Source organism: Geospiza fortis, unplaced genomic scaffold (assembly GCF_000277835.1).
Source record: "Geospiza fortis unplaced genomic scaffold, GeoFor_1.0 scaffold54, whole genome shotgun sequence".
Taxonomy (NCBI): Eukaryota; Metazoa; Chordata; class Aves; order Passeriformes; family Thraupidae; genus Geospiza; species Geospiza fortis.
This window is the reverse complement of record NW_005054301.1, coordinates 15,810,129-15,827,831: the sequence shown is the minus strand read 5'-3', so window position 1 is coordinate 15,827,831 and position 17,703 is coordinate 15,810,129. Positions and strand designations below refer to the sequence as shown.

At 39.7% G+C, this 17,703-nt stretch overlaps 1 protein-coding gene across 1 annotated transcript in view; it reads right to left on the bottom strand.

Annotated features, from left to right (window-relative positions):
• ZFYVE26 (zinc finger FYVE-type containing 26) overlaps positions 1-17,703 on the bottom strand; it is a 46,803-nt gene that overhangs the window by 18,370 nt on the left and 10,730 nt on the right. The window contains exons 9-25 of the mRNA XM_005417643.3: positions 15,931-16,113; positions 14,679-15,332; positions 13,914-14,003; positions 13,153-13,221; positions 12,368-12,519; positions 10,862-11,060; positions 10,273-10,536; positions 9,972-10,091; positions 9,536-9,700; positions 8,383-8,610; positions 6,874-6,979; positions 5,395-6,131; positions 4,625-4,821; positions 3,662-3,766; positions 2,969-3,091; positions 2,298-2,474; positions 916-1,162 (exon numbers count right to left, since the gene is read on the bottom strand). Of these exons, the coding sequence (XP_005417700.1) occupies positions 916-1,162; positions 2,298-2,474; positions 2,969-3,091; positions 3,662-3,766; positions 4,625-4,821; positions 5,395-6,131; positions 6,874-6,979; positions 8,383-8,610; positions 9,536-9,700; positions 9,972-10,091; positions 10,273-10,536; positions 10,862-11,060; positions 12,368-12,519; positions 13,153-13,221; positions 13,914-14,003; positions 14,679-15,332; positions 15,931-16,113 (3,816 nt within the window). The remainder of the gene's footprint in view (positions 1-915; positions 1,163-2,297; positions 2,475-2,968; positions 3,092-3,661; positions 3,767-4,624; positions 4,822-5,394; positions 6,132-6,873; positions 6,980-8,382; positions 8,611-9,535; positions 9,701-9,971; positions 10,092-10,272; positions 10,537-10,861; positions 11,061-12,367; positions 12,520-13,152; positions 13,222-13,913; positions 14,004-14,678; positions 15,333-15,930; positions 16,114-17,703) is intronic.

Sequence of the window (17,703 nt, the reverse complement as noted above, 5' to 3'; positions counted from 1 at the left end):
AAAACTGTATAAAATTCAATTATCTAAAAAACAAAGAAAGGGATCCTTATCAAAGCACGGGCGTAATGACAGCTATAGGCACAATACAGCAGAGATGTGAAAACAATTGGTTAATACAAGATGCTCATGGCTAATATTGAATGCTTCACATTGAGGTGGAAGGAAAATGCATACTTGCAAAGTTACAGACCATTTGGCAAGAAGAGATAGTTAAGTCTGATGCTTTTATGTTAGCAAGAGCTGCATCTTTAAATCACAAAATGAAGCCAACACTTGGGAACTGGCATAATGCAAATTGGTACCATATCAGCAGATATAAATACATATGGATAGGTATAGAACCCCATGTTTTTAATACAATGACACAAAAGCATTGGAATGGATCTGCAGCACCCTCTGCTGTTCCAGTTCTAAAACCTTAAAAGAAGCCAAGTGCACAAGACTCAGAGACAACATGGATGAGAAGGGATTGACAGGCTAAAGACAAGACTGTTAAACAGAACTATGAGTCTAGAAGCTTTCTATATGAAAAAGGAATAGGACTCTGGTAGGAGGAAATACTACAGAAGACTAAATCCCCATTCTACTTGAGGGCAGATGTAGTTGGCTGCAGGCATTGGAAGTGCTTAAGTTGTGACTTTGAGTTAAACAGGAGCAAAATAGAACTGATCAGTATTACACAAGAAAAGAAACCTCAATAAGGAACAACAGAGAAAAGTCTGAGAAACTTTTGGAGCTGTTGGTTCTTGAAAACATCTATTTACAAGAAAGCCAAAGACTTTAAGAACGCGTTCTGGGCTAGAGGGAGACTGGAGGCACACATCTAAAAAACGTTATGGCATGATTGCTGAAATTGCTGGGATGATTTTGGTCCTTCTTTCCCAAATGAAAAACAGCATTCTGACAGACAGTTACCTGATCTCTTTTCCTTTAATGTGAAAGGGAAGTTGAGAGCTTTTTCTGCATATTTGGAAAGCAAACTGTCAATGTCTTCTACAGTAATACCAATCTCCTGCCCAGCTAAGAGCTGGTGCAGTGTCTGCACAGCTACAGCTACCCAGTCCACCTTCATATTCATAAGGAGTTGTTCCAGCATGAGCAGTGGCTTTGAGGAGAGGTGGAAGTAGTTAACACGGGAGACTTCAGGCAGAGTCAGCAGCACCTGAGACACAAGGAAAAAAATGCATCATAAATTACACACCTTTAAATATGTGATAAATATGAGATTAAAGACAACAAACTAGAGCAATAACTTATGCAGAGAATGGAATGACAGGTGGAGGTCAAAAAAAGGGGGTGGGACTTCTCAGACCAATTCCTACTTCTGTTACAGAATTACTGAGAGAATTTGCAGAATCACTTAGCTTCCACTTTCAATTCTATAAAACACTGCCTTATTTCGGAGAATATGGAAGAGTGAAACCTGTGACCCTGTGACAAATATGTTGCAGCAGAGCACAGCACATTCTCTTATTTTAATAAACTTATAAAAACCATATTAACCCAATCCTTATCCTTCTATCATTTGAGGAAATGTTATGAGGAGAAAATAAGAGCAATTCTCCTCTAGATGGACAGTTAATATGGACGCTTTTCAAACTAACTCATATCTTCAGAAGGAATAAGTAAAGAAACAGGCAGCCCAGCAAAACACTGTTGTGGCACACACTGGAGCAAGCCACTGCTTACAGTCCTACACCAAAACAGACACTACCAAAAGCACTGCATTTTGTTTACATATTAATGCATTCAACTACCGTTATCTGCTGATTAATGCATCTATTCCCAGGCTGACCACAGAATCTGTGTGACTTCTGTAAAGGCAGTGGCCAACTAGAAAGAGGAGTGATAGTCTCCACCTCTGGAAGGCACTTGGGAGAAACCACCATATGGGTAAGCACACATAGGACACCTGGTGTTACTGATACAGACAGTAAGTTGAGGATACTTCCTTCTTCACTTGGAACAAAGATAGCAACTTTTCTGATAAACTCCACAATTTTATTTTATTCCACCCTCTCCTCTTTCAGCCTGTGTGTAAATCCACTCTCCATAGCTCAAACCCAAGACTGCTTTGTTCATACTATGGAACTGCAAAAATGGAGAAAGGAAAGAGAAGCTCTAAGCCATCTCTAAGCTTCCTTTGGATCATGAGACTCAGGATGTTAGACCTGGTTTGTTGAGAATGCTCTGGTAAAACCAACAGGCTTTTTATTTTATGAAAATACTATGCATGGCAAAATTACTTATACAGTTCTTTAGTGCTGTTAATCCCTCAAGGCAGGGGTTTTACTGACCTTGGATCCTATATAGAGTGCCTGGATTTCATTCCGGCGTGCCGTTGTCAGACTGGTATAGAAGTGAGCTGTGAGATAATCAGCCAAGAAGTGAGACGCTGCCAAGTTTGGATGCTGGTCCAGGGACTGCTCACTGATGGCAAGGCAAACACCAGGGTCTTCAATTCTTTGTAAAAGCTACAAAACCAAACAAAACACAGTGAAACTCTACAACATTCCTGGAAGGCAGCTTTCTGTCCATGACAGTTTATTACAGTGTTCCAGCAAAGAAATTAATTCACCCTTTAAGTGACAGCTCCACCATTATTAAAACCAAAAATGTTCACACCACTAATTTGGGCACAGCTGACCGATTCACGTTATTAGTTTCACTTCTGATTCTTCTGCTTAAGCAGCACTGACATGCTTCATTATGATTTTTCAAATTAAAGGAGCCTTGTATTTCCATGAAAGTGACATTTATGCTATTAGGTCCAAGAACTAAATTGCCAGGCTGGATTTTTACTTAAGCATAACAGGGGAGAGCTGGGATCCTAAATCTTATCTAAGCAAATAACATCTCTTGAGGGTGGAACCAAAAAGACCATGAAAACACACACAGTGAAGAAAGGCAAAACAGCTGTCAACTTATTTGATCTGTGGATATGAGACTGAGAACGTCTTGCTATTACCTGCAATGCCTTTTCCATGTCTCCCATCTCCAGTAAGTGGAGAAGGTGCTCACGGTGAAGGTTGATCAAGTCTTCTCTTGGGACAGGATACAAGTGTTCCCATTCCTCACACAATTCATAATCCTAAAGAATTAAAAAAAAAAAAAGTAAAAAGAAAGGACAAACTCTACCCTCCCTGATACAGTTGCTTCTCCCAAAGTTCAGATCGAGAGATTCTGTAGCTTAGACTCCTCTCCCGGATAAAAAAAAATAATTATTACACTGACAAGGGAAGACGATAGCCAATTTAATCAGTCACAGCCTGCATTTAAAATACCTTGTTTACCTTACCGTAAACAAGCTAGTTTTCAGAAAGACACTTAAAGTCAGCCAGATTTACAATATTAGCATTTCCCTAATAATCACATCTGTATTGTGACCAAAGTTATGCTACTTTAAAATCTTCAAAATTGTAAAAGAAAAGAACAGGTTATATCTCAGAGTAAGAGTTTAAACTAAAACGTAAGAATTATTAATTACAAGTAAATCTTGATATTAAACACAGATCTCTGTTTCTGTAGCATAGAGCTGAGTAAAGGAATCCTTCCTCCCAAGGTAATCTCCACTGATCATTGTTTTAAGATGCCATTTCAATGAAATTATTTACTTGAAGTTTAATTCTAATTCAACAAAATTCACATGATGATGTCTAACCTTTGCTTTCAGAATAATATTCATGACAGCTTGAGGGTCATCAGTGCAGGCTTTTTTCAGATCCTGCCAGTCATTCCACAATGGTTCATTTTGCACACTCAAAATCTGAAAAAGTTAATATTGAGTAGCATAAATTATAGAATTTCAATTTATGGCAATCAATAGCCTAAGAAAACAGCTGAGCTCATCACATCAAGAGCTGCTTCATAGAATGAAAAACTCAAAAAGGAAACCACATTTAGCCCTTTTCAGGGATGATGTAACGCCCTTGCACTCAAAAAAAATCTCCACAGTTTTCACAGATATGAGTCTACAAAGCACATTTATAACGGAAGGTTTCTGAAAGATTAGATGGCAATAATTATATAAAAGTACACATTTACTGCAGACATTGCTGGCACTAACAGAGAGACAACTGAGCTGTCAGTTAGCAGAACTCCCACCAGACAGAACCACCCAGCAGGGATGGCTCCTTATTTTGTTGTTTGGCTTTTCAGTCCGTGCTGAACTCCAGGCCAGCCTGTCTGACTTAAGGGTTTCTGCACTACACTGCAGTTAGAAGAATTGACTGCAATACAAACTTGCCCCTTGGACCACTGGTCTTGTACACCATCTGCATTTCTCAAACTTGTAAAATGATTAACTGCCATGAAAAGCTTCCAGAGGCTCTAGAATTTGCATAGAATGGAAAATACTTTGCAAAACAATCAGACTCACAAAAATGTTTATATCTAAACATGTTTGCAGACCAGAATGCTAATAGGTGAGTCGGAAAGTTGTGAAGGATGGAAGCTGAGTGTTAATTGGATACTATAGTACTTCACATGAACTGTTTTGGATAAAAGATTTGAAAAGCTCTCATGACCAAAAAAGAAGCAAAGGCTAAAGCTTCTCAGTGGGCAAGCAATATTGCTTCCTGCTGCCTATTTCATCTCACTGGTTGCTTGAAGAATGACTTTGTACCTTTTGATAAACCTGAAGTTCTTTCTTCCTGCTCTGCAGATTGGCTTTTAGTTCATGAGGTATGCCCAGGTCAGAAATGCAGTAAGCTAGAATTTCCAAACAGGCATCAAGGGGCCACTTGTCCAGACAGCGCAGGGCCAGTCTACTTCTCAACACTGCATTTTTTACAGGGAACAAGTATTGCCAACCATCCTTATCTGTGGAGGAAACAAAACACTACTTTGAAATTCAGTTTCTATAATTCGGAAAATAAAAAGAATCTTTATCCTTGCTGGATCACATCAACAAAAGAAACACTGACAGGGCTGAAAAATCTTTGTAAGAGTTATCCCAAGCATCAAATTTTTGGGAAATGTACAAAGTTAGCATGAGGTACTTACTATTCAGACTCCAAAAGGCACCTTTCACAGATCACATCATCCATACATAACAATGACACTGCTGTAAGAGATGTTCCATTAACAATACAATGATTACTATGTCCTGATGTATTCACAGCTCTTCACATAAAAATAACACAACAGATGCATTTCAGTTCTCTTGTACTAAATTGGTCATGATTTGCACATTTGTGAAACAGAAACAACACCATCAGAGAAACCAAAATCAGGATGAAGAAAGGAAAATTATCTATTTCCATCTCTGGATTTGCCCAAGGACCACTACTTTAGTTTCTGCGTTTTGATCCAGGCTGCATTCTTTATTTAAAAAGAAAAAAAAAAAGGGTTAAGGAAAAAAAGAGGAAAAAAGCCTTACTTAATCTTTCTTACCTTCAGCAGCTGCATAACTCAGCACAGCATCCTTCACACTGACCACTTCCTCCACATCCTGACAGTACAGATCCAAGACCTTCAGAGCTCTGTCCCAATCCTTTGCCCCAAGAGCTTGTTCAAAGACTCCGGTTAACACTTTAACAGCTGTGGTGGAATGTAACCCTAGGAGCACCAGAGACATGTATGCCTTGCCAGAGAAGACAGCAGCCAAACTGATACCTTCCTCTTGATTCTGAAGTGGCTCAAACATAGCAAGAATAAATCGTTCCAATATTGGGAACTCCTTCAACAACGCCTCACACTCCCTGGAAATCTGCTCCAAGCCTAAGGGCACTTCCCGTTTGCCCCGAAATTCCATCCAAGACAAACTTGATTTGTGAATTTTCTGTATATTAGATGCACTTAGACATGCCACTGTAGCCATCAGCTTCGACTGAGACTTCAGGAAGTCCAGGGAGGAGGCAGTCAGTGTGTGCTGGCTCAAGTCATTCAGAGAGGATGAGGCCTGAGTGGAGATATCCTCAGAGGTCACTGCAGAATTGTGAATAGGTATTTCAACATCTGGCAGGCAGTGGCAGGCACACTGCTGTGTCAAGTTGCTGATATTGGTCAGAAGAGACTTCGCCTGGCTGTTTTGCCTTGCACTGCACAAGGACAGTTGTTCACAACAAGAGCTAACAATGACTTGCTGCACATTCAGGTTCAACCCTTCTTTAGCCAAGAGAGAAGAAAGTCTGTAGGATTGAAAACAGAACCAGCTTACCCAGCACATATAAAAGGTACTTTATAATTACATATTTTCATAAATCTTCCAAATGCTTTAAGAACACAAGCTCGTGAACATTCTTCACAGGTACATACTCAAGAAGATTACATATACTATTTTAACTCAGAGCTTAGGCTGTCATTCCTTTACAAAAAAGGAACTTACTCCTCAAACATTGACTTTAACCTAAATGCAAGCTACTAAATAGTTCACCATTAGTACTCATCTTTTTAAAAGCTACCTCATCAAATCAGACAGTTTCCATGCTAACCTAATTTAGTAGTTGCAATGGAAGGAGCTAGATTATCCAGTTTACCTGCTGACCAGGGCAAGAGCTATGCCCAGTATTCTTGATAAAACCTACTGGCCTGCTTTATTGTATTACATTGACACGCTGTAAGTGCACTCCTCTGAACTGTCACACAGTTAAAAAAAACCCCACATAATTCCACTCTCACTTCATAACAGATAGTAATTGTTAAAAATATGGAGCCACTGTTCTCACAATCAAAAATTTTCAGGCTGATGGAGAAGGCACTGACTAAGCTCCTCTCTGCACACCAACCCTTGCAGCATCAAGTGATCAGCTGGTGGGACACAGCAACCTGTACTACCTGTGATAAGTAGCCAAAGAACTTCATCATGGCTGAGGTAAAAATCACCAATACCAAAATAACCTACTGGAGTACATAATCTGAAAAAGCACTGACCTGTCAGGATGAACTTGTCTCTCAAAAACAAGCTGGGAAAGCAGCTGAGTTGGACTCTGCTGTAACAGTATAAACGGGTTTCCCACTTTCACTTCTGCAGATACATCTTAGGGAAAAAAACACCAGAATATTTATTATAATACAAACACATTAGCTGAATACACCAACCGACTTTTATTTTAGGAACATAAATTTTAAGGCCCTGAGTCTAAACCACTTTGACTAAATTCACAGAGTTCTAAATTCACATTAGAATGGTAAAATCCAGTGTAAATTGCAAGGCATTTGTGATTATGATATGCCTCTCAATCTTGGCAATATTATGTCGGATGTATTACCAAAAGAGGTAGAGATTCTTCATCTTTTAAGCAAGATCTACTTTCCAACAGTTTAGCAACTCTACTTCAAACTTTCAACAAAATATGTACTTGTGATGAGAAGTAGAAAACATGCAGAATTATTTCCTGATGAGTCTCTGCATGTACACTGGTGAGTCCATGCTCTATCCAAGTCAGTTAGCAAGGGCAGAGGGAACTCACAGGTGTACAGGTACTTTTACAAGGGAGTGAAACCCTGGCCAGTACTAATGGAAAGCATTTGTATCCACTACTGAGTTACATCAAGTAACTTTGGACACATTCTCCTAAATTCACCATTTCCTTTCACCTTCCAACACAAAACATTTCCCCCAAACTCACCCAGCCCTTGAATATTTTTGTGCCATTTTTGTCTTTGGCAGTTATCCAGTGAGGACTAAATCATGTCCATACAGAAGCTACAGCTGGCATGGCAGTGACCTGAGCTGAACCAGCACGTCTGCAAACAGATCTCTGCTCTTTCTTATCCTCTTGGGAAGGTACTCCCTGACATCAGTACTGTGGTATTTTACATTGGTGCAGCTCAATTAGTGTCAACTTTAAAACATAGATAAGCATTTTTACTCTGAGCACAGTGAATTGTTCTGCTCTTCTAACAGCTTTATGTGCTGATGGTACATTCCCTTTCATGGACCATCATCCGCTGATTCTATAAAAAAATTCTGCCTGGTTCCCTCTGCGTGGCCTTCTACACACTCTTTTCTTATCCCTGTGGAGCAGCAGAGTGCCTGCTGCTTCTAAGGGAGCTGTAAGTTATACAGCATGCTGATCTACTGGATGGAAAAATCAATCTCGCCTTACTGGGCTAGTGCTAAGAATTTTGGGATTTCAAGGACTGTTTGTTTTGTCTCCACTCTAAGTGGAGTGCAGAGTCTGGGTCAGTAGTTAGCATTTCTGATCTCATTTTCCCACTGATATCAACTATTTTCACGTGAGCTGTGGGTGGCCTAGGTGTATGAAATAAAAGGGAAAAAAAGTAATAATCAGTTGAAATCAAAAGCACGTGTAGTAGGTACATTTGGCAAGGAACCATTTTTGCACAATTACATTGCAGAATTTACTCACTACACAGTGAGTACTCACTACTCACTATCTCCACCTAGGCTCAGACTTTCCAGCAGAAAGCCCTTACCTAGCTCTGCATTCAAGCTCCGTAACACCACGGCAGCCAGCGTAGTGATGTAGTCAAGGAAGGCCTTCACAAAGTTTGTCTGTGTGTTGCTCTCTGGCATGCTTTGGCTATGCTGGTCAAGAGTTCTCAGCAGCAGCTGTGTTTGGTTCCAAACCAGGTGCTTCTCCAGCTCCATGGGTTTGAGAGAGCCCTGCTCCACCAAGGTGCCAAGCAAGCTCCCTTTAGAGTCTGGTTTAAGAGAACAGCCAAGATTCAAGGATGAAATGTCAAGAAAAAAGGAGGCAGGGGGATGGGGGAGAAAGAGAGAGAAATGCTTTAGCTTTATTTCCTCTCTGTAATTATTGATCTCAGTATAAGCATTATAATGTAATAAATTCCCTTGCTCCCTGAAAGCAAGGGACATTTTCATTGTAAGCATTATAATTCAATTGAAACTGAGAGAAATTTTCACAGCAGAATAAAACTATAGCTCATCTAAACTGGTAACCACGGCTCTGAGAAGTTAGAACTATATTAAGGCAGATGTAAAATATATCTAGTTCTGTGTCATTAACATTAATTCTAAAACACAGGTACTGACCTATCCTTGAGCTCCATAACATTTAGCTCTTAGAGCTCTCCTAAATTTTTGCTCATTAAATATTTTAAGAACACCAAAAAGCCATTTAAAAATTGGGTAACTAGAAGAGAAACACCAGTACTATAGAATGAAGAGAGCTGTAAGAAAAAGCAACTGTGGAAAAGATGAGATGTTTTATGACAGTCCTATAAAAATTGGAAGGTATTATGATATTACAAAGGTTTTGTAAGTTTATCTCCATTTTGTTACTAAAAAAAAGGGAGAAAAAAGCCAGAGTAAGAATACACCTAATTATCTATAAGGTTCCACATTAAAATACACTTAAAAGAATTCCTTGCTAGGACTGCATAGAAATAGAACAAATAACATCTCTGCTAAGTTCAGAATTTTAGCTATGAAAACAAATATAAGAAATACAGATAAATTTTACCCTTTGCATTTATGATTTTTAAAATATATATTTGTACATATGTCAAAGAGCATTACTAGTGGATTTACTGCTGCCTGGAAAGGCCAAAGCAAAAATTTAGATCCATACATCAATCAGTCTTTATGTTCACAAAAATAACTTACCCACAGAACGTTCAACACATGTCAGTGCTTTTAGGATATTATCCAGGTTTTGTGATAAAACAATTTCATTAGTAATACTTTCTTCAGTCAAGGCCGGGTAGCAAGCTTGCAGAAGGTCTACAATACTGCATCGAAAATTGCTCCCTGTTTTCTCATCGGACACCTCTACAAAGAGGGAGGAAAAAAAAGCAACTGTAACAAACACACAAGTATTTTTTTGCATAGAAGAAGGCCCACAAAACCAGAAGTGTATGACAATACAAAAAACCAGAGCATTTCAGATTATTCAGAATTGAGCTTGGGTCACATCCCCCTTGCCTTTTCTGTTATAAATACTAAACTAAAACATGGAAAGTTCAAATTTACACTGCAACGGAAGACAAGAGTTTGATTCAAGCATATTTCAACAGAAAGCCTTATCAGCAAAGCACACTACCTGGTCTGGATTGACCTTGTGATGTGCAGGAATAGTTGAGAATTTTACTTATTTGCTGGAGAACTGCTGGAAAACCCTTTACACCTTCAGAGTGCAGTAGAACAAAGTCAGGTCGGTGGCCTGGAACAGTCATTGTGCAAAGGTAGACAAAATCAAAGTTAGGAGAGGAAAAAAGAGACACTAACATGAAAGTACAAAACGAGATTTAATTAAAGCTTGGGTGTCAGTACAAACACACAGCACAGAGAGGCATTTTCTGTTCCCAGGCCCATGCTGATAAACATAAAAATCAAAAGCCTACCCTGAGTTTCAAGGCTGCTGTAGAGTCTTCTTTCTGCTGTCTCCAGAAGCTGTTTGCATGTCTTCCAGAGATGGCACTGAGTACAAGCTAGGTCAAATGCTGCCATTGCTGAAGGACTGAGGTCCTCAAGGACTTCTCGCAGAGGATCAGTATGCTCCAGCTGGATGTTCCTGATCCAGAAGTTTTCTTGAAGAGTAGGGGCAAGACTTCCAGAGGTTGCAAGCAATTTATCAGTAACATCAGAGATGGAATAAAATACCATACCTATAGGGGTCATTAAAACCACACAATCACTGGTTAAGAGCATAACTAGATCAGATCCTGTAATGGGTAACTGTTTTTTAATCCTTATAGAAAATAATTCCATATGTGGCCTGCTTCATGGACCAATAAATTACTGTAGAATGGATGCAACTAATTGGGCAACACCAACAAATTTTCAGCATTCATAGTCTCTTTCTAACTCAAAGAACCACCACTAACCCTTCTGAAAAAACACAACACTCATTTTGACAGTATTCAAGTTGCTTTCTCGTATTTTTCACTTCCCCCCAACCCTTTGTGAGAACTCAAAAAGCCCAGTCCTTACCAGCTGCTGCTGCATTCCCAATAGCTTGCAGTGTTGAACGGCCACTGCCAGATTTCCTGATGCCTCCAGTGCCATCTGATGCCTGACTCTCAATATTGTGCTCCACTCTTGCCATTTCTCGTACTGCCTCTTGGTAACGCTCCATGAAAACCAACTCACCATAGCAAGGGGAAGTCTCCAGATTAAACATCAAAGCCACCTTTCAAAAGTAACAATAAATGTAATTTAAATAGATGTACAACAATAGTTTTCAAAGGTCAAGGGGCTTGGGGGAGGCTTTAGAGGAGACTAAGAAATAAAATAAATACTTTAACTGAAAAACATCTCCACAGACACAACAGGCTGAAATGGTGGGGTTTTCTCCAAGAGAGTTTTAAGTGCCTGAAAAAAAAGACCCTCAGAGATGTTTTTCAATTATTATTATAAAGCTTACCTATTATTTGTTGCAGGATTAGGGCTGAATTAATTTTCATAACCCATATCTTTCAGAATGACTCTCCACAATTTCAATACACTATGTTATGAGAGATATCTATCAAGTTTGCCGCCAAAGCAGACTATTTTAAATAAATTCTTATTCAGCAAGGAATACCTTCTCAAAATTTAAACAGAGTAGCTAAGCAGAGCTGTGCATGAAACCAACAACCAAAAATCAACCAACCTATTAAGAAACCAACAACAGAACACAAACCAAGCTTGAATGCTTTATCATTGGTGATACTGAAAATCAAAGCAACAAAACAAAACAAAATGCTCCTTTGGCCCTGTAAGTAGGGAAAAGATGAAGTGGCATGACTAGAATCAAACAGAACTAATTGGCTGAGTAGTAACTTGATGTTAATGCAATGTTTAAGTGATATGAACGGTTCCAGTATGGCTATTCAGAACTCAGCCAGGTCACAGTTTTGACAGAAGATCCACTCATTGATGCACCTCAAGATATGTTTTCAGAGCATCAGCTCAAAAGCCACACAGAGAAAGGTATGAACAGCTGTGAGGGAGCAAAGAATCACAAATATGCGGACTGTCGATTTTCAAGGCTTTCTGCCTGTTTTCAATACCACAAATTTAGTCTCAAAACATACCTCCTTCAAATGAAAGTAATCACTGCTCTGGGTAAGGAACACCTTTGCATGTTTCTACCGGGGTTACGAGTGGAAGAGTGTCATGGTTTCGAAAAACAGATTAAAAAAAAGCAGTTCAAATAAAGCTGCTTCCTCATGAGACTTCACATGATCTCTCTGTTCTTTAGTCAGTTGAAACACTATGCTTGACTAGCTCTCATCAAACATTTGCATGCTTTGAGAACCCAGGTGTGGAGAAAGCATTTTTACATAACAAGGCAGAAAAAACCCTGCATCCATGGGATGTTGGTTTGGAGTATCTTTGTTCCTTCCACTTGATTCTACTTTTGAAGCGATTCTTTCACTTGGAAGCCCTATGTTTGCTAAATGCAGAAGAAGAAGGAATTTCATTCAAAAATTGAAATACATGCATTTTATTTACCTGGTGGGCTTCCACAAAGTTCCCTCTCAAAACACAAGAAACTAACAGTGATTCTGGTGGGGAAAGCATCATAGGAATGAGGGAGTTCTGCTGACGTGGTCTTGCCCTGCTTTCCAAATCACTCAAGCCAGACACACTACTGGTACTTCCCTCTGCAAGACAGAATTCATCAGTATACTTATTAGGGAAAACACATTTCACCAAGTAACAGCCACCTAGCAGATAACAGCATTTCACATATTTAACACAAAAATATAGGAGCAGAGTTGCAAGCAAGTTTTAGGGTAAAGAAGTCAACATAAACATCCTATTAAAAATTCTCATAACATTTCACTGTTTGGTCAGAATTTGCAGTTTGGATCTCATCCCTGTGTAACACTTCTCAGCAGCTACATAACATGCACACAGTGCTAGGCACTAGTTCAGTATGGGCAAAGGGAGAAGTCTAAAGCATCTGATATATTAGATAATTCCAGCATGCCTAATCATGTCTTAGCTTATACAACTATCAGTTCATTAGCTTTTTTGATGGTTTGCAGACCACTACACTGCTTGCATACTGTTTCCTGCAAGCCAAAGATACCAAGAAAAATCTAATTCTCTTATTCCAGAAGAAGATACATGTTATTCTGACTACAAAAGAGTGATCCAAAAATGGGAGCTCTGAGAAGCGAAAAGATATAATTCTGTCCTGCACACAGCAGTAATTCACATTAACTACTCAAGCAAATTCTTCATCATGCACATTGAAAAGACAAAGAAATACTACTTTTGTGGCTTATTACCTGAGGTACTGGTGCTTAGCTCGCTACTTGTGCTTTCTAATGATGGACTGGATGCTCCCTCTTTCCCATCTAAAATGGTAAAAATCAAAATCAGCACATAAAATGCACTTTTATTAAAACTTACTGCAAATAACAGATTAAGCAACCTCAAGAGATCTTCAAGAGTATCTTGTAAATGAGCCACCACTGACATCTATGATAAATGCAAAAACTGCTGATTTGAAGAAAATGCTAGGCTAGAGACTATGCTGGGTGGCCCATCAGTGACTCACGTCAGATACTTCGAAGCTTGTTATTCTGGAACATGCCACTCCAAAACCAGACATGCCTTTCAAAGGCTAAATAGAAAAAAGGTGAGGAACACAGCTTTCTCCTAAGGCTGCCAATGTATGCCACAGACTCCTGTTAATTCACATCCTAGATAATACCACAACAGGAATGAAAATATACTGAACAGTCATGGGACATAGGGGAGAAAGGGAAAAACTAGTACTGTAGTTGAAGTTCTCCCCTGCCCCAAACCAGAATTGACTGAAAGAATTTATTCTTCTTGGAAGGAAGTTATTTGTGCAGATGAGCGTCAGAAAACAAATCTCAATCCAAGTGGAACTAGACTGACACTTCAAACCACTAAGACAATTAAAGGAAATAAATCTAGTTCTCTACTCCTAGGCCATGAAATCTAATTACATTCAGCTGTGAGCACAGGAAAATTATGCACATTTCAGAAGTGCCTTCTCCAAGACACTTTTTCAACCCACCTGTCTTGTACCTCCGATATCTACTTCGTTTCTTCAAGCTGGAGCACCTGATTAAAGAGCAATATCTCCTGGAGGCTGCAAGCTGATGTTCTGTGAAATATTTAAACAAAAACATTACCAAGTAGCTTTATAGAGGGAGACTTGACAAACAGTTGAACACAAGTTTGGAAACTTGCAATATTTAAGGTTCAGACTGCAAAGTCTTTCTTGGGACATGGAGCTTACATAGTCTGAGATACACAATAAGCTGCACATGATACAAGACCAAACCTCATAGCAGCAAGGCTAGCAAGTTATGGGCTATGGAGAAGGGTGAGAAACCGGTTCCTGAATGTGTTGTTCAAGCTACTTCAACAATCATCCAGAAAAATACAACCTCCTCAGACACATTTTCCTAACATGTTTCCAAGACTAGGCTAAATCAACACTGTCCATGAACAAGCTGAGACTATTTGGCTTGCACTGGATCCAACACCACCATGTCCCTTCATATCATTGCAGTGTGATTTGTGACAAAGGGGTGGGACAAAGGCAAACAGAAGCAGCGCATCCACAAAGAGGAGGGAAATGAGAAAATGATCCAAACTTTCTGATTAGAGATCACTTCTGTTGGAAAATGGTGCAAGCACCAGGCATCTCCAGGTAGGTTACTCTCTCAGTATCCGCCAAAATGTGCTCCCTCAGTGTGATGCTCATGGAATTTAGCCTTGAGATCACTGTCTGGACAGCTGTAACATATCAGAAAGTGCCAAATACAAAGCCTACCTGCATTTCTGTTACTCATCACCACCTTGTATCGCCAGTGAGCTTCAGAAAGGTATTTGGAAAACTGTAACACGCGACTTCCAAAGGCATCTCTGCTTGCAGAAAGATTCAAGCACTCAACAAGCTCCAGCTCTTCACGAAGCACATTACTGGAGTCCCATGGCAGAGAACTCTGGATTTCTTCCAAGTGGTTGAGAAGCAATGTGAGGAAGGCCTCCATGGCCACATCATCCACTAAAAATCCAGTAACACCACTGGTGAAGTGTTTCAGATCCGGGCAACTTGGCTTAGAGGTTTCACAGCTTTTGCCATCTAACACAGAGTCACAAAGATCTCGGATATCTGTGTGAAGTGTTTGCGCAGCCAGCAGAGACTTCTCTGATTTTTTTTCAGCCTCTGTTAGGTGTTGTGGACTTTGCGTGGTGGAAGACCGCCGACTGTCACTGCCTTCTACACTCAGAGTAGCACTCTTTTTGTCAAGGTCTTCATCCTCTGCATAGTCCTCAGGTAGAGGAGTGTCAGTATAGAGGTCATTATAAGAAATGAAAAGCAAGGAGAAAATATTCTCCAAAACCTCCAGGCGCAGAGGAATGGGAACACTCCTTAAGAACTGCTGACACTTTGCAATGTACTGAGGAAATACTGAAGAGCAATCTGTACAATTAAAAACAAAAATAAAGAACATTTATTCCACATTTTTCAGGGATTCCTTGCTCCAACTTGTGCCTTTTAAGAAAATCCCAGAAGAGGGAACTAATCCAGTGGCTCAGACCCAGTCATTCCTCCAAAAACCAAGTAAATACATGTCCAACATTTTACATTTAGAAAGGCAGCGTGTGCCTCCTCCCTCTGAGCAATGCCCATTACGGCTCTGTTCAACGATGTGCAAATTCAGATTCCACCAATTCTAGCCATTAAATCAGTTTCAGCTCTGGGAAATCGTAAGCTCTTATAAAATTATCTGTCACTACGATCCTATATCTAGTATCACTTCCTTTTAGCACTATATTTTTTGTACAATTGCCTTAAATGTTTTAAAACAAGGCTGGTAGCTTATTAATATCTATTATTACTAAAGATAACAACAGCTCAAAGAAATACCATTATACTTGCTTGGAAAGCATCCATAGCCCACTGAATAAAATACCATATGTACACAGGGTACAGCCTAAGGGTACTAAGTGATAATTCAGAGTCCAGCAATTGCATGGATAAGCACACATTACTGAACCTGAGAAAGGAGGCCAATCACCTGCTGGTTCTCCAGAAGTTGCATCCTCAGGGACATCACCAAGAAGGCTGTGTACACAATCCTTGCACCTGGCATGCCTGTGTGAATTCACACAGAGAGCATAGATTGCATACTTCATGGCACAGAACGCTCTGAAGAGGGCCAGGTTACGCTGCTGACTCAGGGTGTTAGGGAGTGTGGCTGCTGTGGAGACAAATCAGGATGGTGAGGGGGTAGGGGGTGAACAAGAAAACAAGTTAATTTTCTCCTGAAGTTCCTGCACAGCAATATTTATCCAGTCTTTCTTCCCCAGTGCTGTTTTTGTCTCAGCTTTGATCTATCTCACTGTTACTTTTGGAAAAAAAGCCCAAACAACACAAGCCACAACAGATGGGCACAGAAAAGACAGGTCTGGATCCCCTTCTAAAAATGAAACTTTCTGTGAACTTGTGTAGCAGGACCTGACTACAGCATAGAATGACCAAAATCCCACACAATGACTCATTAGCAGTGTGTGGTTAAGCTGTACTGCTGCATTTACAACAGAGGGGCAAATCCTGCTTCATTTCATCATCTTAAGAATTCTGTGTTATAGTACACAGTAGATGAGTAGGGAAACAATGTAGACAGGCTATGACTGTAGTAAGAATAGAGTACCATCACTTCTTCAGATTTGTACTAATAAATAGATATTATGGTTGATTCATAGTGGCTGACACAATAGATCAAACACAATCTGCAACTGACTAAAGAAGTCAATCCCACAGCTTCCTTCACACATTTATGATAAATGCAAACTAGAGCAGTACTGCACACACTTCTCTTCCCCTTTGGGTTTTTTTTGAGGAAAGGTATCACGTGCCAAGACGTGATCCCTTCTGAGTACAAGAGAACAGGACAGCTTCAAATTGTAAAAATCACATCATCATCATCATCATCCCATTCACCCAGGAACACAATATAGTGTCATATATTCTGTTATGCTGAGTTTAGATGAATTATTCATCTACTGTAAAAAGGTTAAAAGAACCCCACAACAAAGAAAGAAAAAAAAAAAGCCCTGACAACCACACAGTGTTAAATTAGTGCTTGGAATCCACTGTCCTGTATTCTCATACAAGTAATGAATTGTCCCTCTACCTGCTGTCAAGCAGGAAAAGCATTTGCCAAGTTGTCTTTTTTTAAACAAAGCACAGGTACAAAGCATGATGTACTGACAATGTCCACATCCAAATTCTGTAACTGACTAACTAACTACCTAACCTAAAAACTATTTCAGCACTGTCCTCCAGAAAGTTTGAGCACAATTGCAACGAAAAGCACTAGTTTGAACTTTTCTGAACTACAGAACAGCCAAAGCAAAAGGACTGAGAGCACAAACAGCTGGAAACAGTTATTCCCTATCACTGCCATTCTAAACAGTGACAGTGATGGAAAATGAAATGTAGAGAGCAGACAGAACTGAGGAGACATCCACATCTGAATCCTCTGAAGAACCCACATGGCCATTGAAATTCTACTGTTGCCCAGAAGCTCTACACTAATACGTAAATACCCAAATACCTCTCAATACCACTGCCGTAAGAGGACTTCAGGCAGGTAAAGCTAGAGATTTGATAAATACAATACTCCGGAAAAGAGAAATAGTTAGCTGGAGATATTATAACAGATACTGGTAATCAAAAGTAAGTTTAATACACTTTTGCCTCACATGTGGAAAACCTTGGATGCAGTGAGTTGAGTCTGTGTCAGTGTTTGTACCTAAACCAATCCTCTTCCTTTACTTAGACTTTC